Source organism: Physella acuta, unplaced genomic scaffold (assembly GCF_028476545.2).
Source record: "Physella acuta isolate Inbredline_101_S28 unplaced genomic scaffold, ASM2847654v3 ptg000836l, whole genome shotgun sequence".
Lineage (NCBI taxonomy): Eukaryota > Metazoa > Mollusca > Gastropoda > Physidae > Physella > Physella acuta.
In genome coordinates this window covers 70001-95467 of record NW_026732353.1, presented here as the reverse complement: position 1 = coordinate 95467, position 25467 = coordinate 70001, and the positions used below count along the sequence as shown (strand labels likewise).

At 38.5% G+C, this 25467-nt stretch overlaps 1 protein-coding gene and 1 long non-coding RNA gene across 2 annotated transcripts in view; one reads left to right on the top strand and one right to left on the bottom strand.

Annotated features, from left to right (window-relative positions):
• Positions 1–24: 24 nt before the first annotated feature.
• LOC131951886 (uncharacterized) lies at positions 25–14639 on the bottom strand. The gene is made up of 2 exons (XR_009388456.1): positions 14490–14639; positions 25–400 (listed from the first exon to the last, which is right to left on the bottom strand). It is a non-coding gene; the product is annotated as an uncharacterized LOC131951886 (long non-coding RNA).
• A 7352-nt stretch (positions 14640–21991) lies between these two features.
• LOC131951883 (retinoic acid receptor gamma-like) overlaps positions 21992–25467 on the top strand; it is a 15778-nt gene continuing 12302 nt past the window's right edge. The window contains exons 1-3 of the mRNA XM_059314300.1: positions 21992–22032; positions 23565–23701; positions 25255–25396. Of these exons, the coding sequence (XP_059170283.1) occupies positions 23579–23701; positions 25255–25396 (265 nt within the window). The 5' untranslated portion in view covers positions 21992–22032; positions 23565–23578. The remainder of the gene's footprint in view (positions 22033–23564; positions 23702–25254; positions 25397–25467) is intronic.

Here is a 25467-nt window from a genome sequence, read left to right as displayed (position 1 = left end):
TAATGCTAGTTTTTTTTTTTAAACAGAATCAATTAGAAGTAGCCCGATGTTCTGCCAGCCAGTGCTACCTCTGTGGCTACACTCCAATGAGAAACACGATCCCCTCCGCTATTGGGGATCTTTCAGCTGAGACGGCAAAAATCCCCCGCGTCGCTCGTTTCTCGACGTATTGCTATTCCCGTCGTCCTGTCGTCATCGCTTTAGACGGAGAACGAATTTGGGCAGGTTTTATATACTGCGAACGACGTGGAAAAAACAAGTCATTTCATTTGATCTTTTTAAAAGCAGTTTTTTTTCTTTCATGCATGTGGGGTGTTCCTTATTCCTATGATGACAAATGGAGGTGTTGTTCTTTTAATGTCGGCACCTTAGTTGATTTGTGGCGACTGGGGCTTGAAATCTGAGTAGAGAATTAATTAGAAATGTTAATTACATTAGCATAATAATAATAAATGTTTCTTCTATGACTTCAGACAAGAGTTTATTGAATTTAATTACTGCTAGAATTACAACCATTACCAAGGCTATGAACTAAATCATAATCATATCACATAAACGTAGAGAAAATATGTCCGATACTAGAGTATATATTCAATACGATTGAAGAGCTGCTGATTTGTGATATACACAAATAATTGGTATATTTTCTTATGAATTTATATTTTATTCATTTTTTAAAATTAAAACAACATATAATTAAGAAGAAACTTAATTTAATGAAATAAATATAATATATTGAGTTATAGCTTTTTCTAAGCAGATTAGTATTAACTGTGCTAATAGTTAAATAAAGTGCTTTGTTCGACCAAGTGGTCCATGATATAGATAAAGTATATTTCACATATTTTCTGTACCTCAGAAAATGAAGAGAACGGATAATCAGAACTTTAAAAAAAACCAACTTAAAACCTCTTAAACCAACGCTTTTTTTTCCTACTGTAATATATAAAGCTACGCAAAAGTCTCGAGTTCGAAACCTCGGGCAGATGAAGCTCAACAGCTGGGGACAGCAACTCTCCTAGGAGAGACAACTCCAAAATCAAACAACAGCTGTCTTGTAATTTGTTCTTAGTTGGACAAAGGCTATGGAAGCAAATCCAGAAAGAAAATCAGACTGAAATTGGAGTCAACGGCCAATATGGCGCATAACCCGGATACGGGAAAAGCAAAAATTTTCTATATAAATTCTATTTCGTTCGGAAGGGGGTGGGGGAAGAGGTCGGTGCAATGCAACCCCCCCCCCCCCCCCATCCTGAAGAGATGCTTAACAGAAACACGCGAGTCAGGTACCCACCAGGAATGGGTGGAGTCACCAGAGTTGGGTTGACTTAGGGACGTCGAACTCAAGACTTACAAGTGCCCTCTATTGTCCGACCACCCCCCGTTCCACACTCCTTAGCAAAGTTAAAATAAAAGAACAATCTTCAATCTCTTACTTCCGTATCAGAAACACCCCCACCTAAGAATCACACACACACACACACACACACATATACACAAACACACCCACCAACTGCACTGGTTAACCTGTAGTCAGTTTACCACAACTTTTTTTATGAAGTGTTTTCCCCTAACCATTTTTAATCTAACGACTTCAAAGCGTGGTGTCAAAAAACACGACAACAACATATACACACACACTTAGAAAAAAAAACCACGAAACATTCCCGTAGTGTGTTCATTCAATTTATAATTCGCCTCAATACAACCTATTTATATCTGCAACATTTTAATGAAAACCGCGACGGGAATATGGGGCGAAGATAGCTGTTAAATCAATTATAAGTTTGTTTCTCTGTTTGAAAAGAACGGGCCCGGTTTGTATGCCTTACGCAGATTAAACGTTAAGTACACAGCGCGCTTTGATCATTTGCTAAACAGAGTTGTCTACGGGTTACACCGGCGTTATGTCCCCTTATCTTTCTAAACTAAAGATGAGAATACATCGGCGTAGGTGTATTTTTTTTTATCTTAAAAAAAAATCATTTTTATAAGTAAGTCTCTAAATTTAGAGTACACGAGTTTATCTAAGTACAATATCAAATTTCGGGCGGATCGGGGAGTTACACTTTTGTAACAGACACACAAAAACTTGAACGGGAGAAGTTTAATCCGGGGAGATGAAAGATAGAGAAAAATTTTGGATTCGAGTTACGTCCCTTGAAAGCGTTAGTATCTTTAAGTTGGTATCTGATTTTGGGTGCATTTATTAAAAGCGAGAAGTGGAAAACTTATAACAACATTTCGAGGAGTTGAATGTGCTTTTGTGTGTTTATCTTAGGACTTATAAAACACAGATAGTGCGTATACGAGACGTTTTTAATGTTGCTCGTATAGAAAGAAAGCCTAACCTTGACTCTAATCTAAGTGAGCATTGACTATAAGTAAGTAAAGTTCTCTCTTAAATCTGACGGTCCGTGAGACAAATGAAGTAGAGTTCACCTGTTTCTGTGACCTCGGTATATGAAGGGATAGTGTGACCAACACTATGCCCAGCTGTATTTACTTTCCCTAACGTGAGTTAGTAACTCATTAGAGCTTTGTGGACTAGAGAATTTAGGTTGAGCCGTCTAGCGCTCGACCATTCGATTACTCCGTCCCACAGACTCTACCCATATTGTGGATTATACTCCTGATCGCACACCCATTCCTTAAGCTGACCGACCATAAAAATAATACTACAAACAAAACAACAACGATTCGATACTACATTGCATGCTTATCCATGGTTTCATGAAGGTTTTATATTACGATTGCACCGTACTATAGCTTACATACGTTGTTGTAGTGTTTAGACTTAGAATAAAGGGGGCGGTATCACCGGGACAAAAACAATTCACATAAAAATTCACAAAAAAAAATATTATGTTCTTGTGAGATGGTAGGTCTATGTCATGTAGGTTAGCAAGTCAATGTACTTGTGAGATTGTTGCCTTTGTCCTAGTGAGACAGTAGGTCTATGTCCTAGTGAGACATTCTATATTCTAGTGAAGCGGTAGGTCTAAGTCCTATAGGTTAGCAGACCTATGTAGTTGTAGGAATCAGGCCTATGTACTTGTCTGAGTCAGGTCTTTGTCTTAGTAGGACAGTAGGCCTATGTCCTAGTGGGATAAGTAGTCCTATGTCCTAGTAGGACGTTTGACCTTTGTTCCAGATGGACAGCAGACCTATGTCCTTATAGGACGGCAGACCTATGACCTTATAGGACGGCAGACCTATGACCTTATAGGACGGCAGACCTATGTCCTTATAGGACGGCAGACCTATGTCCTTATAGGACGGCAGACCTATGTCCTTATAGGACGGCAGACCTATGACCTTATAGGACGGCAGACCTATGTCCTTTTAGGACGGTAGACCTATGTCCTTATAGGACGGCAGACCTATGTCCTTTTAGGACGGTAGACCTATGTCCTTATAGGACGGCAGACCTATGTCCTATTAACTAGCAACAGACTAATTAACACATGAAATACAGCGCAAGTAAATATTTGACATCTAATTTCCAAACGTACACGGCTTATATGCGGAGTTCCAACATTATGGACCATAGTCTGTTATGGTCCATAATCTATTTCGGACCATAATTTATGATTGACTACAACGACCAGCGCATACAGGGAAACAAATATGTGGTGATATATGGGAGGAGACATGCCTGTATGATGTGGCAGTGTTAAACCTACAGTCAACAGTCAGTCAACATCAAAAGTAGATAATCGCTTTCGCATTATCCACCTATCTTGGAATCTTGGAATTTATGCGCAGCGGCGTTTGGCTTGTTATCAAAATCAGGGGGTCTTAAACTGTAATATATGAAGGTCCCCTAACAATTGAAAATAGAGAAAGTTGGACGATGTGTTTTATGGTGATCAATATTTTGGTAAATTTTGACTCTTGACGAATTTTTTTTTAATGGCATTCGGGTTTTTGGCTAATTATCTCTCGGGAATTTTAGGATGTGGGCAAAACAATATTTGGGCGAACTGAAGATTTAGGGAAAACGAGTGACTATCTTAGGAACAGAATATAAACAAATGCTTAACACCCACGCATATAATAAACATGTGTGCTGCAGAAATTATCGTTATCTTAACTTGCGGCAAATAGGAGCGATTTGAAGTGTAGATAATCCCCAAAGCATAAACTTATTACCTTGAAAAGACAGAGATTTATACACAGTCTATATTCAAACAGTGTGTAAGGGACGGTGCGTCTTAGCGGTAGAACGCAAAACTGCTAACCCGAAAGTCTCGAGTTCGATGAGAAAGTCCACGATTCCACCCATCTCTGCTTCATCTACACCATGTGTCTTGGGCACATATATGCTATACACTATTACTAGCCTAATTAAAAAGAATAGGTACTGCGTGACCTAGCGGTAGAGCTCTAGACGGCTAACCCGAAGTCTTGAGTCCAATCCTGACCACACTATCCATTCATATGCAGATGTCACAGAAGCATGTGAACTTTACTTCACTTGCGTCATGTTCGAAAAGTGAACTTTACTTAAAAAGACACATAAAGAAAGAAATACGTACAAATATGTATTGCAGACTATTAGTTTTTATTAAACAATCTCGTTAACGTCAATAGGGCATCTTTGAAGGGGAGGTCACTCCAGTGGCGTAGCGAGGTCGGGTGTCACCCGGTGCGGCACTTAATGGTGTCACCCCCCAGAGGCGTAGTGACCCTTCCCGGGGATAAACATTCAAATTTTCGATTTGCAACCCCCCCCCTCAAACTTTCGATTTGCACCCCCCCTCAAGTTTTTCTCTATATATTATGCTATTTTTTGTCTTGGTGTCACCCCCCCCCCCTAAATGGTGTCACCCGGTGCGGTCCGCCCCTCCCCCCCCCCCCCGCGCTTCGCCTCTGGGTCACACTATGAGTTTCGTTGGCCTAATCTGTTATGTTATTCAGAACCACAGACCTCCCATAAACACCAGTGAGAAGGCTAGTACATTCAAGTAGAATAAGGGTCGAAAGACCGCCACACCCATCACGCCGATGTGAAGCACCAGGGGTTAGAAACCTATATAATATACTCTTAGAGGTACAGATGTGAAGTGCCAGGATTACAAACTTCGATATTTCTCTTAGAGGTCGAGATGTTACCTCAACAAAGGCTCAGTGTAAGCAAGCCACAACACTTCAGAACGAAGAACTATGCAAAACACAATACAACACAAAAAATTCCACGCGAAAAAGAAGAAAATAAAACTTAACAAAGAAAAACACAGCACAATAAAACGAAATAGAAAAAAAAACATAACAAAACATTACACAAAACATTACACAAAACAAAATAACACAATAAAACAACAACAAAACACACACACACACACACACACACACAAACAGACACAATAAAACAAAAGAAAAGATAAGACACCTCTATCTCTTACAGTGCTTACAAAGGTACGTCTGTGAGGATGAATAGACAATGCAATTGTTGTTCCATTGTTTACTTTCCGCCTTGCTAATGAGGATTAGGTAAATTAATTCACGCACAAATCCTTATAAAGATTGGATTTGACACATGATAAATATTTAAATTATCGTGTTCGTTGTTTTATTTTAACTTTGAATCAGTAAAAAATTTGAATTTTTGACTTGGCAGGTGGGGGCGCCAAAATGGGTTGGGAAAATAAATTGAAAGGTTGAGGGGGGTGCAAATCGAAAGGTGGAGGGGGGGGGGTGCAAATGGAAATCTCGAGTGGGGGGGGGGGGGAGTAAATCGAAATTATGAGGGGGGGGGGGGTGCAAATGGCGATCTCGAGGGGAGGGGTGCAAATCGAAAGTTTGAGGGGGGTGCAAAATCGAAAAGTTTGTCCCCGGGCGCCGGGAAGGGTCGCTACGCCTCTGGTGGGGGTGGGAATCACGGTTCTAAAAAAAAACTGTAGAGTAAATAATTAGGGAACTGGTTGATTGACCATAAAAAAATCCTTATAATTTGCCCTCGATATCATTAACCAATCTTACGTCTAACACCATCCATACCCATTAACAACACACGCCCGCATTAAAAAGAAGAAACCTAATGGGAAATATAAATCTAAACACAACAATGGTATGATTCAGGGGTCTCCAAACTACGGCCCGCGACCGGATGCGGCCCGCGAAGTCCTCTCATCCGGCCCGCGGAGATGTTTTTGTCCAAGGAAAAACCGTTTGTTGGTGATGGCTGAGGAACTTTGCGCAGAAAAATCAAAGACATGCCTGGAAGAAACTGGCCCCCGAACTGAAATTTGATAGTTAATGCGGTCCTCGGACTGAAAAGTTTGAAGACATCTGGTATGATTAATCGAAAAAAGTAATTAGAAGTTGTATCTTAAGAAACTCTATAATGCCCTATAACACATCACCGTGCCTGCTATTTCTTTATAAGTAACGTACTTCTTGTATTAAAAATATACAGCTGCCTTTCAAAAATAAATACAACGTATATCCTAAAAAACACCCTAAGTGGTAATTATTAGTTTTATACAAGGTAACTCTATAATGTCCCTAGTACATCACCATCTATGCTTACTGATTCGTTAAAGTGATATATACTACTTCTTTTGTTAAAAAACACAACAACTGCATTTCAATAATACATACAAACTAAATCTTAATAAAAAAAATACAACAGATTTTTCTTTCTAGATTTAGATATCACCAAAACTAGTTTGTAAGCTATACAGGACGTATTCCCTACAGAAGCGTCGCTGTATAAGTTAGTACGAGAAAAGTGCTAGTGAATTGGAACTAACTGCTCTAATTTACATCAAACAGCAATAAAACTTGACGCCGTTTCACCCTTGGTGTATTTTCAACGTCCAGACGTTCAAAACAGCTCAAGCTAAAGCGGATTTAGCGAAGGGGTGAGATAGAACGAGGAGAAAGAATGTAAAGTCAATGACTGGGGGGAAATAGATGTAATTTTTTTTATGTTGTTTGTAAAGTTAAGCGTTGAAGGATTAACGGGTCGTGTTTGGATTAATGTTCAACAAGCGGAAACGTTTAGGGTTTGTGATTGTGTTTTTTGTAAATTGGTCGTAGAGCAGGGGTTCTAAAATTGGCAGTAACGTGCTCTTGAATATCGTTCGAATGTTCGATACTCTATCGTGTTGGTATTACTCCATGATTCTGGTAAATTTGAAAAGGTATCACATAATTTGTATCGCCAATTCATTCAAAAGGAAATGCATGATTACTACGTGACCAGAAGTAAATTAAAAAAAATAGTTACCGCATTGGTGTGTCAAAAACATAAGTGAATATAACAAATGGTTAAGAATGAGATTTTAAAAAACAATGTGTTTAAAAAATAATGAACTAAAATTTTTAATCAGAGCTAAATCATGATTTCATAATGCACCGAATATCACTATTTTAAAATTTTAACAACAATAATTATTCCACTGAAAAAAATATTTATTAATTATTTTTCTTTAAACAGATTTTATTTGAAAAAAATATATTTTCATTTGACCACATCGTCGTACTGAATAAAAATAACTGATAATAAACTAAATACATTTAATAAAAGCTAAACTTGTGATATATTTCCTGTTTTCAGGATATTTTTAAGGCTAAAACTAGAAATACAAGGCGTAGGTTCTCAATTCTGCGGTTTATATATATATATATATATATATAATGTCATAATACAAATGAGCTTTATGCTCATTCCATATAAAATTAAACAACGAACATATATTACCATTCCACCTACAACACATTGCGCCATAAGCTAAATCCACAGTAGACGTTTCTATTATCCAACGATCTCCATTAGTACATGCTATAAATAAACCTCGGCCTAATCTCTAACCCTCTGCTCAGAACGGCTACACCAAATCGTAATTCGAAATAAATCCGCTTATTATCGCCCGTACGTTTTTACTTCTCCCGGGCCAATACTAGTACAAACATTCTAGCGTTGCTCGGCTGTGGGGCTGATTTGTTAGAACTGTAAGGGGAGACTAGCCAGTCGAGTCACTAGATCCACTTTTACAAATAATCTTATGCAAGGAGTCTCAGGTTCTCACCTAGTTGTTGTTGTCACTAAATATTTTTGTACATGTTATTGAAATTGGAGAGCAAGTTTGAATTTTTTTTTTCATAAAAAACGTTTTAATAAAAAGTTTTTATGTAATAATGCACTAAAAAAGGAGAAAATAAATTATAGACTACCATTAAATAACTATAAAGAAAAGCGTGGATCACTTTAGTATCTATTGGATACCTTAAATGATATTTAGGAAGAGACCCACGCTTTTCTTTATAGGTGCATTACTGCATGGCTGTGAAAGTAGGGGCAATAGAGTATCACAATGAAGGTACGTGTGGCATAGTGCATCTGTGACTTTAATAAATATCTAGAAGAATATAGCTGCACACGCGGAGCATTTGTTGGGTAGATGCAGTAGAGTCTATCTACGTTTGTGGGGGGGGGGGGGGGTAAAGTAGTCTTTGGCTGTGTTAGTACGTACGATGTTCAATCTCCTTAACACTTAGCGAGTTGGACGTTAGCGAGTTAGTGGACGTAAGACAGTTATACAGTGGTGGGCTTAAGTCAGTGGACGTATGAAAGGCATCCAGTCGGTGGACGTAAGGGAGTTAGTGGACGTAAGACAGGTACACAGTGGTGGATTTAAGTAAGTCAGTGGACGTAAGGCAGGTAGGCAGGGTGGGCGTAAGACAGGTGGACATTGGTGGGCGTAAGGCAGGTGGACAGTGGTGGACGTAAGGCAGGTGGACAGTGGTGGACGTAAGGAAGATTGGCAATGGTGGACGTAAGGCAGGTGTGCAGTGGTGGACGTAAGGCAGATGGACAGTAGTGGATGTAAGGCAGGTGGACAGTGGTGGACGTAAGGCTGGTGGACAGTGGTGGACGTAAGTCAGGTGGACAGTGGTGGACGTAAGGCAGGTGCCTGTACTTAAGACAGATACCAAGTGGTGGACGTAAGGAAACAAGTGGACGTAAGACATGAACCGAACTCTGGTTATACGAACCATCTCACGCTTCATCGCTCAACCACACGTTATAGTATTGTACACAGCACTATCCCTTCATGTGCCGAGGTCACAGAAACAGGAGAACTCTACTTCACTTGCCCCACAGACCGTCAGGTTCAACAGCGGACTTTACTATTCACATCCAATTTGCTTACACGTTGACATGCTTTAGCTATGCATAAAGCATTTTACCATCATAATTACGTTGCGAGTTTATGACTTCTTGTGACAATGTGAAAAATTGGCAATTTGGGTGTGTGTATGGGGGGGGGGGGAGTCTAAGTCACAGATATTGTGATGGATTTTAGTTATAGGGATGTTATCTTACATGCTGCGGCATAAAAGGGTTTGGGGGAGGGGGTAACAGACACCAAAAAAACACAAAAATTGTATGCTTGATGTGTCAAGTGTTTCTTTCAGGCTTCATTTTCCGAGGAAGGGGGGGGGGGGGCTTGTAAATTTCGATGGAGGGGGGAAGGGGGAATAGAATTTCCGGAAGAAGTGAGGCTGGATATGCTTCGAGGGGGTGGGGGTGCTTACCCATTCACCTCCTCCTTCTCCATTAAGAGTTGCCTGAAAGAAACTCTGGATGTGTGCACCTAAAACAAGATAGTATGAGAACACCTGGCTTAGCGTACATCGGCAGGTGGATAAGCCTGCATGAGCGATAATAAATTCTTTACCCTAAAGTCAAATTTATGAATCTCGTACACCCCCCCCCCCCGCCTCCCGTCGGTAGTTGGAGGGACAAGGAAATAGACAATTACACGTGTTTTATTATCTTGACATAACCTGCGGGGCTACCTAACTAGAGTGACTAACCACACAGAGGGGGTAGAGGTTCTAATCCTGCCGACACAGGTGCTTTAGTTGTACGTAATACAGGTACTACACATCATTTTACTAGGTAATACATTACACACACATATATGTATAATATATATATATATATATATATATATATATATATATATATATATATATATATATATAAAACTCTATTTTATAAGCCATATGGACCGTTAGGTTTCGAACCTAGCAGTCCATGGGTCTGATGAAGTAGAGCGCATCTGTTTCTGTGATCTCGACATATCAAAGGATAATGTGGCCAGCACTATAGTCAGCCGCCTTTACTTTACCAAACGTAAGTCAGGTACGCGTTAGAGCTGGGTGGACTCAGGGACTTACTAAAGAATCGAACTTCGTGATCTGAATTCGAAATATTTGTGGTTAGCAGTCGTACGCTCCACCATTCGACAACCCCATCCCAGTCTATACACACGCGAAATTATTAAAAAAATATATATATTCATATTTGTTTGTACATACGTCTATACATTCATTCATGGAAAAAAATTAAGCGTGGCTTCAAAAGGAACAATACCATTGTTTGTGTTCTAATTCATATTACGGCGTTTAGTCTACATACAAGAGCAGTATTCACATCTGTTTGCTAGGTTTTTCAGTTCAAATTTCAAAACCTATGCCAACTATAAGCAGTTATAATATCATTTCACAACATACCCTCCACCCCTTCAGAAAAACAACTCACTACATCAGTAACTAAAACATATAAACGTTCCTCAAACCATAGCACCACCGTTCACTGCAGTATGAAATCCAAATGAAAAAGCACCCCCTGCAAGGCTAGTGCTGTTTTCCGTAAATTGACCGTGAAAAAGTTGCCCATAGAGGGGTGAAAGTTCTATTGATTGGTAAAAAGAGAAAAAAAATCAACTGTAAGTGCAGCTATTTCTATTGCATATATGCGACTGATACGAGGGAATAACTGGGACTGGGGTGTATTGATTGATAAAAGCTGTGAAAGTCTTCACGAAGGTTTTGTTGGTATTTAAAATACCGTGGAATGCTTAGGTTTAACCTCGTACATAAATGATGTCATGAGTTGTGGAAGGGGTGTGGGGGTGGGGGGTGGGGTAGGAAATGTGTGGGCGTATGAGGGTCACTGTGTTAGTTTGAGACTGGTGGGGGTCGGTTAAATAATGCTACGTCACGCAGTAGTATTTACTATGAGGATAGCTAAGGTGAAACCGCGGTAGTTTTTTGTTTTTTTTTGGGTGGGGTGGGGGTGGGTGGGGGGAGGCTAAAGAACTCTTAAGTCACCTACTCCCCCGCATTCGAGATATATCTAAGGTGGTTTAGTGTGTAACCATGAGCTACAATCGTAACGCCCAAAACTGATACAACGGTACCTCGGATAGCGAAGTTGATACCTGAAGTTCGCTCATTCATGCACTCGTTGAACCAAACACGTATTGCCGAGCCTCACCAGTTTCATATTGCGCTGCGCGTTCACTGACCCCTTCGCAATGGTAATATCGTCCGCACTGACAACATCCGATCGTGAGTCATGCGAGTTGGATGTGTATCTTGACCTCCGCCGAACCCCCGAGACTGACTCACCGAACCCTTAGGGTTCGATCGAACCCAGGTGAAGAATCACTGTTCTAGACTTTCTGGTAAGCATTCCACCGAATGACCATTTTGTCCCATAAATGATTTTTACTAAAGCTCATAAATTACATCCACCCTCCATTATTTATAGTTTTGGATGAACATACTTTTAACATTTGAATTATTAAATCCCCTAAAACATGCTAGATAAAGTGCGTTTTTGAATGGTGGTGTCTTGTTCATTTTTTTTTTTATTTTTAAATCTCTTCTCTCATCTTTTTCCCCATTCGTGCCCAAGACACATGGGGCAAAAGAAGTAGAGTTCATCTTTTTCCCGAGACGTGAGTTGGGTACCCATCAGAGCTGGGTGGACTCAGGGACATTCTAATAACATGAACCCGGATTCGAACTCGATACTTGCGGGTTAGCATTCCAGCTCTCCAATGCTAGACCAAGCCGTACCATGAATTTTTAAATCTAATTATAATAAAAAATTATATATTCTTGAGTTGTCATCGGTAACGAATTTATCTAGTAATGGAATCGAAACCGGTATTTTAAAAATGTGTCGAAACTGAGTTAAACATTTTTAACCATCGGCCCATTCATCAATTTACAGACATTGCGACCTATGTAAAAAAAAAAGTAAAAGCTTGCAAAAAAAAAAATAATTATAACATGACATGACATCCTACCCCTGACCAACCCAGGAATATATACCCTCGTGATAAGGCAATGCGACGTTCCGCTTTGTTTACCAACATCCCCGCGCCAAAACCTTACCGTATTCTCCTCGCTAACCCGTGTAGAACGCAACGGGAATACCCAAAGCCATTAAGAAGCCAAGAAGAATAGCCTATGTTATTCAACTTTGCAATTCAATATGAATAAAAAAAAACCTTTTTAGGCTATATCATGATATGACACACACAACACACATTAACGTGTGTAATAGGGTTGTGGACGTGTAACCTTTTAACACAAGGGATTAAGCATGTGTGTATAGATAATGCAATCGTGTTTTTTTTAAAGCTATGGTTAGGTTATGTTAAAAAAAAGACTATGGATTTGCTGGGGTCTATGCTAGAGTATACAGGCAACCCCTACCCCTCTCTTCACGAACCTACTAAAATGCTTCCGTGCGTATCAGTAAGCAGAAATGGAATACGGTGTTCGGTAAACGCAAGATGGAAGGTTTTGATTTTAAACTGCTGTGGATTATAGTAGAAAGAGGTGTGTTACGCTTCATAGTTAAAACTGTAGGACTGCATTGAATATGTGTAATTTTATACTGACAAAGTTAGGGCTAATGTGGGAGAAAGATTCTGTTAGATCAGTAGAGATGGTTTAGTAAGAGGTAGCGTTATGTTATAGGTGGATAAAAAATGTTACAATAAGAGGTAGAGTTATGTTATAGTTGGATTAAAGATGTGTTTGCAATAGTTAAAGTTATTTTATAGTTGGATTATAGATGTATTAGTAAGAGGTAGAGTTATTTTATAGTTGGATAAAGATGTTATTGTAAGAGGTAGAGTTAGGTTCTACTAAGGTTAAAGAAACGAGGGGGAATAGATTATAATGAAATAACGTTTCTTCTTTTAAACTCTCAATCTTGCACTATTACTACTATTAGTAAAAATAGTAGGGCTACAATCTTGTGTGTGTGTGTGTGGGTGGGGGGGGGGGGGGGTAGTAGGTTCAGTGCGTAGATGTTATATTCTAAACCCCTATCCCTACCACGTACCATGGATTCCAATAAAAACAACAACAAACAACTGCTGTCTTTTTACGAATTGTTATAGCTTTTGATTTTGTTTATGCCTACTCGCAATTTTGCAAAACCGCAAATTTTAAGTTCTTAAAATCATCTTATAATACACAAACACGCACATACACATATATATACATATATATATATATATATATATATATATATATATATATATATATATATATATATATATATATATATATATATATATATATATATATATATATATTATAGACAATGTTTACCCCTTCCTAGCCATTTATTAAAAGATTATATCAACTCAACTGAGGGGTTACATTCGTGAAGAGGAGGTTCTAAAAGACAGGTGTATAGAGGTTATATTTGGTAGTATCGATACCTTAATCCTAACTATGAGGGCATAATCCTAACCCGAATCTTGGGCATAGACTTAGTTCTAGCACTAAGCAATAACCCTAACCATGCACCATCGACACTGGGAGAAAACAACTTACGTATAATACAGTACTCTCTAAACCATTACGCTAGCCCTAGATTTATGTGTTGTAGTGTTTGGTGATTTGGCAGCTTTTTTTGTAACTACATTATCTGGTGTGTTCTTTGCTACCCATTGTAGGTTAACTACCTACTTTCAATAAATGCAGTTGTAAATCTTCAACTGTACAAGATAGTAAGTAACAGAAATAAATTGTAAGCAACCAAGGCGCCTCAAATCATTGACCTGGGACAGTTTATTTGGTTTTTTAGAACATTTTACTTATCTTTGACGACATTTAAATGTTGCTGATGCAAGTTTAAAAAAAAAATCTTAACAAGGAGTCTTGTTGATTAAAAAAGAACCACGATTATCTACGTAAGGATCGTATACAAAAAATTTTGAAGAATTAAAAAAAAATCTAACGAAAGTCATTACGTTTTTTTTTTTCAAGATTCTACTTTTTAATTAACACTGACTTTATACATTTAACTCGTAAATTGTATACTATTAAAGACCTATTATATTATCGTTACCTGAAATAGAATTCACTTCCACTTTACTCCTTAAGAACTGCTTTTTAAAATATCGGTAATACATAATCACATAACACCTCATTTAAATATTTCTGAATACAAGTACAAGCGTACGTAAACTACCGTTTAGCAAAGTTTTGTAAATATTATTAACAGTACATTCAAATTTTCAAAAAACAAAAGCACACTATTTTAAAGTAGGTTATTATTTTTCGTTCAATTAAAACCATATTTGAAGCAACTGGAATAAAATGTACATCGACATGAGCGTAACACGAAAAACTTAAATCTAAATCCAACCTACCTTTTCAATTACATATAAAGATTCCCTTGTAAAGTTTTATAACAAATTGTTATTGAAAGCTACGAAACAAACATTCCCGTTAGTCATGTTTTTTTGTAGTCCCGCTTCAAAAACACTGTCATACGGCAGACGTCGAATCCCACAAGTGATCGGCGCGCCGTTCGCGTAATAGCGCGACACCCCTCGGATTTGATAGTAAACTCGCCCGCCGTCTCGTCAAGCGAAAGATCTGTTACGGTATTTTTTTTCTCCCCCCTCGTCAGCGGCTAGACAAACGTCAGCGCGCGCGCTGGACGGTGGGCGGGGCCGTGTTTTACAAATTGTTAAAAAGTGCTTTTCTTGCATTGTATGTGTGTGTATGTATGTATATGTGTGTATGTATGTATGTATGTGTGTGTGTGTAAGCATGTATGTATGTGTTTGTGTGTGTATGTCGTCATGTGTGCTGTATCGGTCAGCTGAGAACCAAGTTTTTTTTTTAAATAGCGGTTCGTAATTACCTTGTTGGCTAAATGATAATTAAACAATAGGGGGAGGAGGGGGGCTTGAACTGTTTTCTTATTCTTTTAGCTTTTTTATTTTGTTTTGAAAAATTGAATCAAAACAAGAACACGTGACCTGACACGTGCTAGCGAGAGTACACCCATGGATGTTGACATGGTTGTTGTAGATTAGCTGTACCCTCCAGTTCCTATAGTCTCTGTCGGTGATTTGGATTATCTAACCATGGGGGAGGGGGGGGGGGAGAAGAAGAAGGGGGAGGGGAGAGCAGTGTTTCTTACTACCAAGTCCAACCCCACTCATCAAAGAAATATAGAAAAAGTATGTAGAAAATGTATCTTTTAACCACGTATCCCTCCTGTATCCCCCCTTCCCTCCTCGGGAAGATTTAAAGGGGGGGGGGGGGGGTGGTATTTAATCGAAGTTAAGGTTAGGGCTATAGCTAGTGGTATTCGGTTACTTACTGTTGGGTATGGCTAATCGACAAATCGATGCATGTTTTGAGCAAGAATTAAGAATTCCATCTATATGAGTTGGAGAGCGTGCATCTTCAGTGCTGGGCTAGATGTAGTTCTAACTTTGGGCTAGGCTTTCTGCGCGTGACTTTATGTATATTTTATATAATACAATGTGATTTATCTTTTATAGTCCACACGCGTCAACAAAGGTTTTAAAACCCTTTCTTTTTTTATCTTTTGTTGACGACCTCTCAGTTCCTTCCCCCATGAAATTTTAAAACATACAAGGGAAATAACCCATAAATAAGTTCCTAAACTTGAGTGAAAATATCTGACATAAATAATAAAATTAAAATAAATGTCAATTTAAAATATTTTATATGTTATAATTTAAAGTTTAATTGATAAAGTTTTTACGTTTTCCCCTGAAGGAGTATTAAAAAAAGTATGCAACTCCAATTTAAATCAAAACCTTTCATGAATGAAAGAAAGGAATGTATAAACATTGGAATGAAACATAAAGTGGTCGTTTATGCTTGAATTCTCTCGTTTACAAAAATTATAACAGTTTTTGAAAAAAAAAAAAAAAAAAAAAAAAAAAAAAAAAAAAATTACAAATTCAATATCAAAGTTGTATGGTTTGCCATAATGGGGCGCCAGAGAATTGGTATGGGGAGAAAGAGAACTGCTATCCCAATGGGGCGCCAGAGAACTGTTATACCAATGTAGCGCCAGAGAATTGCTATGGGGCGCCAGAGAATTGTTATCCCAGGAGGGGAGGGCGCCATAGAATTGGTATGGAGCGCCAGAAAACTTTTAGCCCAACGGGGCGCCTGAAAATCGTTACAGGGCGTCAGAAAATAGTTATCCCCACTAGGCGTCATAAAATTGTTATCCCAACCCAATGTGGCGCCAGAAAATTAACCCCATGGTACTTATAACGAAGAAGTACTTTTTGTCAACACATTCCTTCAAATATAAATATTAGAATGGTTTTACACAAACACACACGCACAAACACACACACATACACACATACAATTATATCTTTGTATATATCCTATATATGTATAAATATATATACATATATATTTACATGTATAAGTAGCATTAATGAACTATTTTTTGCATGAACTATTTTTTGCATATATATTTTATGTAGGAAACACACACACACACACAGAGCCGGCGTTAGGGGGTGGCGAACGGGGCGGTGGCCATAGGCCCCGCGCTTGAAGGGGCCCCGCGCTTCAGCACTGTCACTGTTATCTGAATAAGTTTGTAAACTTAAAAAAAAATGTTGCTGAATTCAATTGGGAAAAACTAAATGGTCGAATGCCGACGTTGTTGATTGTTATAACTGAGGCCACGGTTGATGTTGGTGAGTCCCACCTGAACTGGGACAGGCCGTAATTCGATACAAAAATAGTGTCACGCCTACCCTTTATGTACGGTACGGTCGCCTGGCATTTGACCTGAGCTGACTGGAGATGGCGGTCGAGAATTACCCCACGACGTAAAGAGATACCCTATTGTATGCGGACCGATGAAGACGTCCTTTTAGTGAACTCTAGTCCTGACTTTCTTGTTGTAGATGCCGTATAATGTCGTATATGTACAGTGTTTCTTCCAGACTTTTTTCTCCGGGGGGGGGGGGGGGGGGGAGGGGCACTTGAAATTTTCGGGGGGGGGGGGGAAGGCGGTAGACTTTCCTCGGGGGGGGGGGGGGGGGCGGACACTGTTAAAAGTATATATTTTCTCTATAAATTATATAAATTTCATTTCGTTTTCGGGGGGGGGGGGGCGGGCTTGCGCCCCCCCTCCCCCGAAGAGATGCCTGGAAGAAACTCTATATGTAGGCCTACTTGTCTTGGTATAACAAAATTAACATTCAGTTGCGTGCAGAGGGGTGGGAGGAGGGCGACGAGGCGGGGGGGGGGGGGGGGGGCTTAGGATCTATATCAGGCGGCATTAAACAGAGTGATTTATTATTATTTTTTGGAAGAAAGTTAAAACTGTTGTTATGTTGTGTTACCTTAGGGATTCACCCGTTCAATAATTAAGACAATAATGATTTTGGTTTTAAAATATTGTATGAATTCTAAACAAATTTTGAAGTCTATACTGTTTTGATACATCAGGCCGAGTTCGCTGTATTGTAAACATTATTTTCCTATTTATTCGGCACGTGATTAAATTTTCTTAAGTGATTTGGTATGAATTACATAACTGTCAAAAGTGATTTAATATCTTAGAAAAGGAAAAAAAAATCTACGAACATTGGGTTAATACATGGGAGAGATAAAAATCTGTTATTATACTGGAAAGTTTGACATTAGCTTATAAACTCCAAAACATTTGTGTTATTATGTGTACATCACATTATATAGGCCTTTATACATACATACATACATATATATATATATATATATATATATATATATATATATATATATATATATATATATATATATATATATATATATATATATATATATATATAATGGAAAGGCCCCGCGCGGATGGTTGGCCCTAGGCCCCGCGTATTCCTAACGCCGGCTCTGCACACACACACACACACATATATATATATATATATATATATATATATATATATATACATATATATATATATATATATATATATATATATATATATATATATATATATATATATATATATATATATATATATATATATATATATATATATACATTTACTATTTTTTGCCTTGGTGTCACCCCCCCCCCCCAAATGGTGTCACCCGGTGCGGTACGCACCCGCCCCCCCCTCGCTACGCGTCTGCCCCCTACAACCACCCCCGCTGCCTACGCCACTAGTACGAAACAAACTCTACTATAGCCCTTCCTCGGTGACCGTCAGCGTTCAATCGCCTACTTTATTTCAAATATCCAGGACAATGCCCCACCCCGCGAAATCGAAAGTTAAAATTCGATTTTAATTAATTTTTAATCTCCGCAACTATTATTTTATGACTTCCTGTGGCATAATGGACAAAATTGTCGTCTCGTGCATATCGCTGCAATACCTACATACAACTTCCGGTGCAAAGTAATATAATATAATAGAGGCGCGATTTTATATCGCGGTGGTGTTTTATGGCCGGCGGTACGGGTGGGTATTTTTTAGTGGGGTTTTTCTGTGGGGTTATTTGGGTACGAAGTAAATGTTACTTGAGAGAGTTAGGGTTAAGGAGCGCGCACGTATTATTAAAATTACACTGTTGTATTAGGTGGTCATTAGGGTAGATGAAGTAGAGTTCTCCAGTTTCTCTGACCTTCGCATGTGAGACTGACAGTGTTTTCAGAGCTAATCCCAGCCGCGTTTATCTTTACTTGACTAGAGCTGGGTACCCGTTATAGCTGGGTGGACTCAACCGAGTGAAGTCTTATGGAACTTGAATTTTATGAGTAAGCAAGCCTGCGCTTTCCCGCTTTAACACGGTCAAATTCTCATGATTTTGAAGGCAGAATAAAGGACATATTCTAGGTCCGAGGTGGTTTGACCTCAAATGATTTGACCCCGCGGGGTTTGACGACAGGGGGGCTTTGACCATATGGTCAAACCGCCATTTGGTCAAAGCACATATGGTCAAAACCCCTATGGTCAAAGCACCTATAGTCAAACCAGTGTTTCTTTCAGACTTGTTTTTCACACGGGCTTTGGGGGGGGGGTGTGAACACTGGTAAAAGTATATATTTGGTATATAAATTCCTTTTCGTTGTGTGTGTGTGTGTGGGGGGGGGGGGGACTGTAAACGTACTTTGGGGAGGGGGGGGGGTTGCCTCCCAAAGAGATGGCTGAAAGAAACACTTCTTCAAAGATCCGTTTACCAAATACCGTTAAGCCCTAGTCACCCATCGTCACAAAAATTTTGACCCCCCCCCCCTGCTTAATTACTACATTAATACATTAATTATTGTAGGACGTCTTTAAACGTATAATAGAGATTTCATTATGTCCAATATGGCGGCATATTGAAGGTTACAGTAGTCTTTCCTGGAAGTTACGTGTGTGTTTGTATGTATGTGTATGTGTTTGTGTGTGCGCTTGTATGTGTATTTTTATGTGCGAATTTTGTGTGTATTGGTGTCTGTGCAGTGTGTTTGTGTCTGCGTGTGCTTGTATCGTGTGTTTGTGTTGGTGTATTATATGTATGTCCATGTGTGTGTAGTTGATATAAATAGCGGGTGGTTAGTGTACACGTATAACCAAACTGTCTTTAAAAAGGTGTGTGTCTCCAACTACCATATTTTAACATTCATGTTTATGCCCAATTTGTTGCATTCTTGAAGCTAAAACAGCATTAACTTAATGTAGCCTCGAATTAAATTATATAGCTTTTCAAATTGAACCGACATCGGCCACATTTACAATAAAAGGGAAATAACTCATTAAATAGATTTTATTTTGTGAAAACCGGCCTACCTTCCTTAGTTTAATTTTTTTTAAATGTTTAATTTTGATTTAAAAAAATAATGAATTTGTTTTAATTAATTTTTTAATTAATTAGCCATTCAAACTGGAACTAATCTCTAATAATATCTCTAATATCTGTAATTTAAGCTTCGATTTTGCTAGTGTTCTGCTTACTGCTATATCGTAGTAGGCCGCAACCTTACTTAGGTCATGTTTGTATAAGGCTAATTATGATAAAGCTAGTGAGTTGAAGGCATGCTGCACGTAACACAACGGTAGACGTAAAAGTTGTTTTATTATTGTGGTATTATGTGTTGATGGCGTAGTTTGGTATAGGATAGTGTTTTATATTACGCTACCTCAAATTTCTTAAAACTTTATTTAAAAAAACATTCTTTTGTTTGGAATAGGTGAATGAATACATCGACACAATAAGCTAAGAGTAAGACGTATGTTTTCATAAAAATGTAGAGCCATAGGCGTAGCAAAGGGGGGAGGATACATATGTCCCCGGGCGCCGACATCAGGGCGCCAAAATGGGGAGGAAAAAATTAAAAGCTCATTTTAGCTGCAGATTTGAACTATAAACATAAAAAATAAAAAAAAATAAGGTGGGGGCGCCAAATTGAAGGTTTGTCCCCGGGTGTCGGGAGGGGTCGCTACGCCTCAGTGTAGAGTACTGTAGAGCATCGTAATTGCTTCAAATATACTTGTACCTAGAAATGTTATTCGCGTGTGCTCTTACTACGTTATGAGGTTCAACAGTTTAAAATGGGGAGGGGTATGAAGGGCGATTTAGACATCGCAAGGGTAGTTATGATTATGAAATTGACCAGTCAAAATATTTTATATAGTCGTGGGTAATGTATTAGTTTACCAACTAGGCCCCATTGACCAATGGGATGAGCATGGGGGATTGGATAACGCATAAGTTTAACGGAGATTGGATTATCCATAGGTTGAGCAAGGGGTTTGGATAATCCATAGGATGAGCAATGGAGGACTTGATAAAACATGAGATGAGCTTAGCGGATTGGATAACCCATAAGATTAACGGCGATTCGATAATCCATAGGTTGAGCAAGGGGTATGGATAACCCAAAGGAAGAGCAAGGAGGATTGGAAAACCCATGGGATTAGCAAGGGTTGATTGGATAACCCATGGAGTGTATATATATATATATATATATATATATATATATATATATATATATATATATATATATATATATATATATATATATATATATATATATATATATATATATATATATATATATATATGTGTGTGTGTGTGTGTATGTATATATATATATATAATGTAACAAATGAATACCCTTCATTGTGTATAACAAAGCTACAAAATGTATACAAAATAATATAGTAACATATAGGATGACGTCACATGAAAGTTACGCCTCTGCGTGATTACGTCATAGGGAAAAGCTCCACCTCTGCATGTGGATTTTATTTAATTCCAAAAAGTCATATGAGTGATGATGTCATGGACCTACGCCTATGCACACCGATTGACACAGCCGCCACATTGAAAGAAAAAAAAAAGAAAAAAAATAGAACTAAATCGTGACTAGGAAAACTTAACTCTGTTGAACAAAGTCACAAACTAGGCCTCGGGTTCAATATGCGTAACCGCAAACACTACTGTGCTGGTATGTGTGTGCGTGTGATTTCATTGTGTCAACAGGGGTATCGAGGCTTATCACGGCTTGTGACACTTGTGTGTAGTCTATGGCTGTCATAGTGGTATTGATGTGTAGGTAAGGATGTGTGCTTTGATCTACGTGTCGTGTGAATGTGTAAGTTTTGGATTACTTATGTTTTATTATATTTAAACAGTTTCTATTGTGAAATGTAAACATAAAGATTTTTTAAAATGTAGTTTGTATATGTGATTTTTTTCTTCTTCAGTTTCGTATTATTTATGTATGTTACTTCGCATGTGTTACGTATAATGTGATGTTTATGTATTAGTCTTTCCTATTTGTGTTGGCTGATATGAGTATGAGTGTGTTTACGAGTGTGTTATTTTGTGTTTGACTGTGTCAACTCACTTATGTCTGTTTGTACATACTGTCTCTTGTGCGTTGCCTATCATGTGCGTCCTTTACGTGTTATCTTATAGGTGTGTATTTGTTCTTTCACATATGTAAATACTTGTTACTATGAAAACATACATAAAGTGTCATCTCGTTTTTGTCGCATCTTATGTGTGTCGGCGCATATATATATGGAGATACGCAGATAAAACGACATCCAGATACACATACATATATACAAGCCTATATATATATATATATATATATATATATATATATATATATATATATATATATATATATATATATATATATATATATATATATATAATGTATATATATATACACACACACACATATATATATATATATATATATATATATATATATATATATATATATATATATATATATATATATATATATATATATATATACATGTATATATATCTAAGGTGTGTTATTTCCTGTGTGTGTGTGTGAGTGTGTGTGTTTAAAATTTAGAATATCATATCCAGTTGTAATTTTTTTGTATTTGATCACAAAATGCAACAATATATTCCAAAGATGAAATCAGCGATTTTTAAAATAAAAAAACCGATAAAAGGCGTCTATTAAATTTAAAAATTTGGAATAGCGTTTTCAACTAACAAATATAACCTACATAATCAAAAAAGAATGATGGAATAGCTTAAACAAGTCCTGAAATGCCCTTAAAAATATCAATGATCAAACAACGTCACATCAACTTTGCAGGGATGGTTAAAAATACTCGAAAAACGTTTTAATAACAAGCTTTTAATTATTCACTAAAAAGAAGAAAATATATCATTTTTCGTTTAATATATAACAATGTACTAGTATTTAAATAACCATCAATAAATAGGTGAATCGCTTCTTAATTTTTAGTAAAGGTATTAAATACGACATAGGTACCCACTATCATATTAGCTTACAGCAGTAAAAGTTATAAGAAGATTAAACCTTGATTGCTTGGAATAGGGTCTGGACTTAATAACAATAGAGTTCTAAGGTCACAGTGGGTGTTTGGGTGAGTTTGTGGTCAAATCTTGTAAGTTTTTTATGGTTACTTTAAATGTAAAATGTCAACGAAATTACTTCTTATGGAATTGTATTACATTTAAGCTACAAGAGTCGTTCACACTTTTACATTATGACCCGAGTAAAAACGAGTGAAAAATATTGTTTGAGAGTTGAGTGGAGGAGTGTAGAACAAAATACCGTATCATTGGGCATTAGCTAAAGTGTCCTGACTGCAGAATACACAACGTCCCTGAGTCAACCCAGCTCTAATGAGTACCTGACTCACGGTAGGGAAAGTGAAGGTGGATAGGCATTGTGCTGACCATACCACCTCTTCATATGCCGGTGTCAAGACAAATATTATGGACTACTTCATCATACTTGTCCTAACAGATAGTCATGGTTGTTTCCTAGCAGATAGTTATGATCGTTTTTAAGAAGATATCTGAACCTAGATTTTTCAAAAAAAAGAAAAACCGCTTATAATTATAAACAAAAATTCCAAACAAAAACGCTTAAGAAAATCTTAAATGATAATTTTAATATATTAATGTATTTTTATATCAAAATGAAGCTCCAAGTGAAAAAATGAAAGATATCAGCAACAAGATGGAGGTTAGCACAGGAACGATTCTACTTCCGCCATGTCGGATCTGTGGTGACGTCAGTTCCGGTTTTCACTACGGCGCCAACACGTGCGAGGCATGTAAGGTACGCTTAAAACAAACGCCATTCTCTCGACAATTTGTTTAGGTAAGGATCAGCCAGAGTGGAGTGTGGGTGGGTGGGTTGGGGGGGGGGGGGGGCGCTATTTTTACATAGTCTTCAAATAGGTTTAGGACTTTACCCCACCCCCTTCCCCCATCCCCGTAAATCCCCCCCCCCCCCAGACATTACCTCGGAGTCATTATTTCACTGTGTATTAACCTCCTCTTATGTCAAGTCTCCCCCCCCCCATTCCCATCCCGAAGAACCCTAACCCCTAACCACAAACATATAGCTAACCCTAACCCCATCATCAATCCTAACCCCAACTTAACCTACATCTAACCCTAACCCTGACTCTTAACACTGGCCCTAACCCTGTTTCCAGAGTTTCTTCCAGGCATCTCTTCGGGGGAGGGGGGGGGGGAGAACGGGGGACGGACGGACGACTACCCCCCCCCCCCCCGAATTTATATAGAAAACATATACTTTTACCAGAGTCCGCCCCCCGGAAAATCTTGTCTGCCCCCCCCCCCCGAAAATATCAAGTGCCCCCCCCCCCCCACCCCCAGAGAAAAAAAGTCTGGAGAAACACTGCCTGTTTTTGCAAGAAAGTTATTATGTAGAGTAGTAGAGTAATGGAATCGCCATCAATTACTAGATACAAAATTATTACACACTTCAGTTTTATAATTGTTTTAATGAAAGAGATTGTAAAAAAGTCCTTTCATACCAATTAGTAATAATTATTTTGACCTGTAAACAGAGTTTCTTCCAGGCATCTCTTGGGGGTGGGGGGGTGGGGTGGGGGGGGGGGGTAGGGAGGGGAGCTCAGCTCCCTCGAAGAAAGTCTACCGCCCCCCCCCCCCCCCGGAACGAAATGGAATTTATATAGAAAATATATACTTTTACCAGTGTCCGCCCCCCCCCCCCCCCATCCCCCAGAAAAATGTTGACCGCCTCCGAAAATATCAAGTGGCCCCCCCCCCCCCCCTCCTGGAGGAAAAAGTCTAGAAGAAACACTGCCTGTAGAGTGTAGATTATTGCTGCGTTGTGCTGGCGATATATTAGCCATTGGAAAGACCAGGCCTCGAAACTCTCTTAATTAACAGACTACTAATTATTTATTAGAGAAACTTACAAGCTTTATTAATTAGTTGTATAAAATAAAATTTAATTGCGTACAAATTGGTAGTCCAACGCTTAAAACAGAATTTAAATTATTTTTAAAAAAACTGAATAATGAAACTAGGTTTACCTAGTGTTTCATTCGTGCTTTTACCCCCCGGGGGTGGGGACACTTGAAACTGTGTGTTTGGGGGGGGGGGGAGGGGAAGGCGGATTACATTTTCCGTAGTGGGGGACGGACACTGGTAAAAGTATATCTTTCCTATATAAATTCTATTCTGTTTCTTTCGGGGGGGGGGGGGGGGGGGGTAGACGAGGTCCCTGAAAGAAGCACTGGGTGTACCCTCTTTGCCGGGTGTAGAAATGTACATAACACCACTGTAGATGTGTACCAATGTAAACTGAAATGTAGTGAACGATTTTTATTTCAGGGATTTTTCCGACGCGCGCTGAAAAGAGAAACCTGTTTCGTCTGCTCGAAAAACAAAAACTGCGACATCGCAGGCAGCAATAGGAACCTGTGCGGCTACTGCAGGTACCAGAGGTGTGTCCAGGCTGGAATGTCTAAGACAGGTGAGAGTCCAATCAGAACTAAGGGGTTGGCCTGTTCGGGTTAGTAAAATTCATAGCCGCTAGCAGAGGCG